This window comes from Molossus molossus, unplaced genomic scaffold, assembly GCF_014108415.1.
Source record: "Molossus molossus isolate mMolMol1 unplaced genomic scaffold, mMolMol1.p scaffold_m16_p_21, whole genome shotgun sequence".
Classification (NCBI taxonomy): domain Eukaryota; kingdom Metazoa; phylum Chordata; class Mammalia; order Chiroptera; family Molossidae; genus Molossus; species Molossus molossus.
In genome coordinates, this window is record NW_023425357.1 from 13140408 (window position 1) to 13146967 (window position 6560).

At 54.6% G+C, this 6560-nt stretch overlaps 1 protein-coding gene across 1 annotated transcript; it reads left to right on the plus strand.

The window, feature by feature from the left end:
• Positions 1-3078: 3078 nt before the first annotated feature.
• On the plus strand, positions 3079-5684 carry RABAC1 (Rab acceptor 1). The gene is made up of 5 exons (XM_036275138.1): positions 3079-3244; positions 3536-3748; positions 4036-4133; positions 5271-5372; positions 5456-5684. The coding sequence occupies exons 1-5, from the start codon at positions 3189-3191 to the stop codon at positions 5542-5544; spliced, it is 558 nt and encodes a 185-aa protein (XP_036131031.1). The 5' UTR covers positions 3079-3188; the 3' UTR covers positions 5545-5684.
• The last annotated feature ends 876 nt before the right edge of the window (positions 5685-6560 follow it).

The window sequence follows — 6560 nt, forward strand, 5'->3', positions numbered from 1 at the left end:
GTCTGACTTCTTGTTCTCAGCATCATGTCTGTGAGAGTCACCCTCATTGTCACGTGTTGGTAGCACATTCTTTTTCATTGCTGTGTAGTATTCCACTGTGTGACTATAACATAATTTGTTCATCTGTTCTGTTGATAGACATTGGGTTGTTTCCACTTTGAGGGCTATTGCAATCGGTGCTGCTAGGAATAGGAACATTCTAGCAATGATATATTGGGTACATGCCTAGGAGTGAAACTGCTGGTCATGGGATGGACTGAGTTTAGCTTTAATTGAAACAGCTAGACCTTTTCCAGAGCTCTGTGTCATTCTGCATTTCCACAGTACATGCAAGTTCCAGTTGCTCCATAACCTAGTCAACACTTGATATTGTCAGTCTTTTGAATGTCAGCCATTCTGGTTGGGCAGCTATTCCGCCTCCCTCAAGGCAGCCTTTCTAACACAGCCCAGAGATGCGAGTCAGAGGAGGAGCTGGGGTCAGGATGCTGAGAGCTCACAAGTGTGGCTGAGTGTGTGCACATGCCCACTGCACAAAACAGCGCTGAAGGAGTGAGTGCTTGAATCTGAGGGGGAGGGGTTGCGTGAGCCTGGACCTTTCCCAGGGAGGCTGCAGAAACTACATTATTCATCAGGTACAGGGTAAGAAATGCTCCCATAGACAGAAATGCAATCAGAGGCCCAGAGAGGCCAGGGACCTCCTTGAAGTCACACAACAGTGATATAACCCAGGTTTCTGTGTTAAGGTCTTTTTACCCTCCCAGCTCTTCTTCCTCTGGGGACCCAAGAGGCAGGAAGGAGACCTTAGGCTAGACTCTAGCCACTAGAGGGACCATGGGGCCAAGGCCCATCTCCCACAGCCTTATCGGGCAACCCCTCATCTCCTACCATCCCCCTAATTCAGGGTCCACCTGCCACAGGCCCCCTCTCTCAAGGACCCAATCGCCCACTATCGCCTTGTCTCAGGGATCTTCCTACCTTTCACAATCTCTCTCTCTGCCCCCAATACTTGTTTCAAGGGTCTCCTCTCCCACACTGCCCCTGGGACAAGGCCCCATCTCCCTAAACCCCTCATTCAAAGTTCCTCCCATGCCCTGCTCAGAGGCCCCCTCCAACAATGTCCTTGCCTCTGGACCCCACAGTCCATGGCCCATGCTGTTTGACACCTCCAGGCCTTCTTTGCCCATTATGTCCTCTGCTCAGAACAAGTGCTGGTGGGTTATGGAGTAAAATCACTTTCATTGAGTTCCTGTAAACTCTCATAACAAAAGTCAAACCCACATTTCTCAAGGTTGGCCATGGGGGGAAGCAGCTGCTGGACCTCTGCCTCCAACTCTATGCTCTCCAGTATTTATTTTCCTCTTGGGGGCTCTTTCATTGGTGACCCTTGCTGCGCCTATCACTTTGAACTCAGGTGGTGCTCCCCTATTAACACTCTGGACTAAATGTGCACTCACCATCCTCCTTTGAGTTCCTGAAGCCAAGTGGGAAACCTGAACAACACTCTACTAAAAGTCTGGGGCTGATAAACAGTAACAGCCAATTTGATCTTCGAAGTGTGGCTCATTCAGCTTCAGTTTAGGAACCCCCTCAGACCCCCTCAGAGGGCCTCCCTGCCTATTTCTCCACTAGCCCCTTTGGCAGAGGCCTGTCCCCCAACTCCTGGGAGTGCCCTCTAGTACTCTGTCCATGTTCTCTGGGTGAGAACATGGACAGAGGCCCTGCAGGGTGCAGTCACTTCCTGTATACAAGCCAAGTCAACCATGCTGAAGTCTCTATCTTATTCCCTGGCTGACTGGCTCTTTGCCACCTCAAAGCCCAAACCAAAACAGGATGTGGACCTTGGAAGACAAGAGTTAGGGCTAAGAGTCACCTGGATAGCCCACATGGGGTTTCTCTTTCAGTCCCATCGAGCCTTGAAAAATTAGGCCCCCAGTCCAGGCTTCCTGACACTTCCACACACATTCTTGAGGCTGTTCTGTGCACCCCTTTAGAATGTTGGTTGTTTTCCCACAAATCACTCAGAGGTGGGGTTGGGGCAAAGACTGAGAGAAACAGCTGTGAGAACTAGGGCAAAGAAAGGCCCAGGTCTCAGACATCCAAGGGGCCAGCAGCCCTGAATATGTTACTGTTAAATTTGAGAAGGCTGAACTCTATAGAATAATCATAACATTCATACTATAGTAGCAATAACATCCACTACCATTTATTGAGCAACTACATAGTATCAAGGCGTAAGCACTTTACATGGACCATGCAACTGAATTACCATAACCCAGTTGAGTGTGGTATCAGGATCCTCACTGTCCAGGTGAAGACAATGAGGTTCAGGGAGCTGATGAGGTCAACACAGCGTGAATTTTCACCTCTGACTCCAAATCCCAGCTCTTTTGGTTACAACAACACCCTCTTTAAAAAATTCTCAATGGCTTCCCTTTCCCAACGTCCCTCCTTCCTACTCATGGGGGATGGGGAAGTGGGGGCAGGGTGTCTCTAGGTTCCTAGTCTTAACCTTGGGAGCCCAAAGGTTTGAGGGGAGTTTTGCTCCCCACCTCAGATACCCCTTCCAGCAACCATGGCCCTCTCACTAGTTTCTGCCTCTTGAGGAAGGAAGAAATAAGATTCCCATGAATTCTCTAGTCTCACTATACAAACGTGGTCCATGCACCAGTAACATCAGCATCACCTAAGAACTTGTTAAAAATGCAGATGAATGGGCCCCACCCCAGATTTGCTGAATCAGTGTTTTATGAAGCCTCCAGGTGTTTCGTTAGCCCTCTAGAGTCAGAACGACAACTCTACACGGTCCCCATTGTACCCTCAACGGGAGAGAGTAACACCAGCTTCTGCCTTTAGAGCTCCCTTCACGGTGACTCCCGACAACCTTCCCGACGCCACACTCCCGGCTTCTGGAACTACAACTCCCACAATGCCCAGAGGCTCTCGTCGTCACTTTATGAGACTACATTTCCCATGACGTTTTGCGAACCAGACTACCATCACGGCGTCCACCCTTCCCGACATCATCAGAACTACAAGTCCCACAATGCTCCACGGCAGAACTCCCCTCCCCAGCGGCCCCCGAACGGCGCCACGTAGGCTCGGCTGGGTGGGGCCCCGCTCCGGAGGGGCCGGCGGGGTCTGCAGGACCCAGAACTCGTAACAGCGGTTCTGCTCCTCAAGACACAGACATGGCAGCCGAGAAGGACCAGCAGAAGGATGCCGAGGCGGAAGGACTGAATGCCGCGTGAGCAGGCCGGCTTAAGCTCCCCCTGACCGAGACCCCGGAGTCCTGGCCCTCCGTCCCTTCTCCCTCGGGTCCCAGGAATCCAGTCCCCCAGACACCAGAGTTTAGGCCCCTGGTCTTCCCTTCGAGGACTCTGGAGCCTGGGCCCTCAGCCCCCTCTTCCCCTAAGATCCAGGAGTAGTCTTGCACCCTTACCCCCCAGAACCCCGGAGTGTGGCCCCCCCCAAGCCTCCTGTAGCTGGGGGTCGGGCCTCCATCCCCGTCTACCACTGACCTGTCCCCGCCCACCAGGACTCTGCTGCCGAAACTGATCCCCTCCGGCGTGGGCCGTGAGTGGCTGGAGCGGCACCGCGCCACCATCCGGCCCTGGGGCACGTTCGTGGACCAGCGGTGCTTTTCGCGGCCCCGAAACGTGGGCGAGCTGTGCCAGCGCCTCGTGCGAAACGTGGAGTACTACCAAAGCAACTATGTGTTCGTGTTCCTGGGCCTCATCCTGTACTGCGTGTGAGTGCCTCCCCGCCCCCGCCCCCGCCGATCGCACTGGTCAGCTCTGCCCTCAGCGGCCAGCCTCTGCCCTCACTGGCCAGGCCCCCGCCCACACGGGATAGCCCTGCCACCCTTTCACCCAAAGTCTGGTCCCTGCTTCCCAATCAACCTGGCCAGTGTGACCAAATGTGACCTGAACGTGCCTGGCTTCAAGGACATAGCCTGCCACCCGCTGGTGTAGAAAGTCAGGGTCCTAGCTGGGCCAACCCCAGCTGCCTGACTGATGTCTGCCTGCCCTCCTCCAGGGTGACATCTCCCATGCTGCTGGTGGCCCTGGCCGTCTTCTTTGGAGCCTGTTACATCTTTTACCTGCGCACATTGCAGTCCAAGTTTGTGCTCTTCGGTGAGACATCCCCTGCCCTGATGGACCCCTGGACCCTCAAATCCTGGTGTCTTGGAACAAATCCCTAGACCCCCAAATCCAAATCTGCCCACGCCTAGATCTACACAAGATCCCCCCAAAATCTCAGACTCACCAGATGCTCTCACCCAGTCTCAGCCGCCCAAACTTTTATTCCCCAAACCTAGAATGGGATACCCCAGAACTCATTCTCCACCTAGGTCCTGTCCATTTATCCTACTCTCCTTCTCCCTCATCCCTAACCTCTTTGGGGAAAGCATCAGCTGCAGATACCCACACTGGACACCAGGTGGCAATCTTACACTGGTCTCGATCTGTCCCCATCCCTGTCCCGCTTCCTGAGGGGCGGAGGGGGGGGGATTAGAAAGGTCCTGGGACTTCTCAGAGAGGGAAGCTGAGGCCTGTGGCTCATGTGGTCCCAGACTGCCACCAAGCACTACTGGGAAGAGAGGCCTGAGTCCCCACTCGGGATGCTCAGGGTTTGGAATGGTGACAAGAAGTTGGGATCAGATAAGTAGGTAGTCCCTTCAGAGGCCTGCAGGTTATGTACATGACAACGGTGGGCTGGTGGAGAGGCATGGTGGACAAGCCCAGGGCTGGAGGGAGGGCATGGAGGGAGCACCCGGAGCACAGCCACAACCTGGTTTCAGCTGCTACTGCCCCAGGGGCCTGCACACTTGTTCTTCCCTTCTGCCATGAGAAACCAGAATCTGTATTGTTATGTGAAATCATTTGGTTGCTCTGTCAGCCTCAAGTCACATTCTTGGGGAATGTTTTGCAGACTCAAGAAACACATTTGTAAGAGAAACTTGGCTCTTGGGCCACTAGTTTGAGACTCCTGGTCTTTGTGAAGAGGAGAGCCCTAGTCTTCAGGAATGGGGGCTTTGGGAGCTACCTAGAGGAAGGGGGGTTGAAGGCAGAGGGAGGGCTGAGGAAGGTGTGCTGTATTCTGGCAGACAGTAAGGAGAAGTGGGTGGGGCCTGGACTTGGAGGGCCTTGGCATGAGGAGTTTGGGTGATCATGAGGCTTGTGGCACCAGACTGGTGAGGGGCATGCAGCGTTATCCTGGGAGAGTGCACGTGTATCTGAACAGCTGCCCCAATGCCATCTGTCCCCTAGGCCGAGAGGTGAGCCCCGTCCATCAGTACGCCATGGCTGGGGCAGTCTCCTTTCCCTTCTTCTGGCTGGCTGGTGCAGGCTCAGCTGTCTTCTGGGTTCTGGGTGAGTATAGGGTCTGGGTGGCAGGTGTGGGTGGTGGGGGCCAGGTGAGGGGGCAAGGCCCTGAACTGTCTGTTTTCCTTCAGGAGCCACCCTCGTGGTCATTGGCTCCCATGCGGCCTTCCACCAGATTGAGGCCATCGACGGGGAAGAGCTGCAGATGGAGCCGGTGTGAGGAATCTGCCGGCCTCCAGAGCCAGCGGCCCCACCCCTGTCCTGCACAGCTCTGCTGCAGCCGAAGGCCCCCTTCCCTCATAAGTCCAGGGAACCAGCTTTGGAAATAAAGCTGCTGTAGTTGTCGTTCAGCATATACCATACTCTCCCAGGATCGTTTGTGGGTCTGTGTGGGGTGATGCTGGGATAGTACCGAGACCGAGGCAGAGGGGGCCTGCCGTGGGGGAAGACAACAGGCAAGATAAATAATAAAAACATGAAAGAGTGGCCAGTGGTGGTAAGTGCAAGGAGAAAAGAACTGGGAAGGGAGACCGTGCCAGGGGCCCTCATGTTTGATGATTTGCTAGGGGGACTTGATACACAGCTGGCTCACAGCTCTGATTTATTGTGGAAGGACGCAAAGCAAAATCAGCCGAGGATAAAGGCACTTGGGGCAAAGTCGAGAGGAAACCAGGCACGAGTGTCCCAGCGTCCTCTCCCAGCGGAGTCACACAGGACGTGCTGGCTTCCTCCAGCAGTGAACTGTGACGTGTGAAATGTCTGCCAGGGAAGCTCTTTGGCGTCTCAGTGCCCAGCTTTCTGTTAGGGCCTGGCCCCATGAGTACCCTCTACCTGACACGGACCACAATTCCAGCTCCCAGAAGGAACGAGGGTGTTCCGCGTAAACAATACCATTTGCACAGTTGAGCCACGCAAGCCCCTCCTATCGGAATGGTGGGAACTGCCCTGAAGTCCAAGTCCTCAGGTGCCAGCCACGGGCCGGCTATGCAGGCAGGCCTCTCTAAGGACAGCAGTCTCGGGCCTGCTGTGTTAACTGCACAGAGAAAGTTCTGGGGGTGAGTTACAGGTTAAAGAAGGCCTCCCTGAGGGACGTTGAGTGAAGACCTAAATTGAGTGCGGAAGCAGCTGCAGACCCTTGGGAGGAAGAATGTTCTGGGCAGAGGAAGCAGTGGGGGGTGCAAAAGCCCGGAGGCGACAGTTTCTGGAGGCCCGAGGAATGGTAAGGAGGCAGTGTGG

Coding starts and splice junctions, on each gene's coding strand:
- RABAC1 (XM_036275138.1), top strand. CDS start 3,189: ATGGCAGCCGAGAAGGACCAGCAGAAGGATGCCGAGGCGGAAGGACTG. Junction 3,749..4,035: donor GGCCTCATCCTGTACTGCGT/GTGAGTGCCTCC, acceptor GCCCTCCTCCAG/GGTGACATCTCCCATGCTGC. Junction 5,373..5,455: donor AGCTGTCTTCTGGGTTCTGG/GTGAGTATAGGG, acceptor GTTTTCCTTCAG/GAGCCACCCTCGTGGTCATT.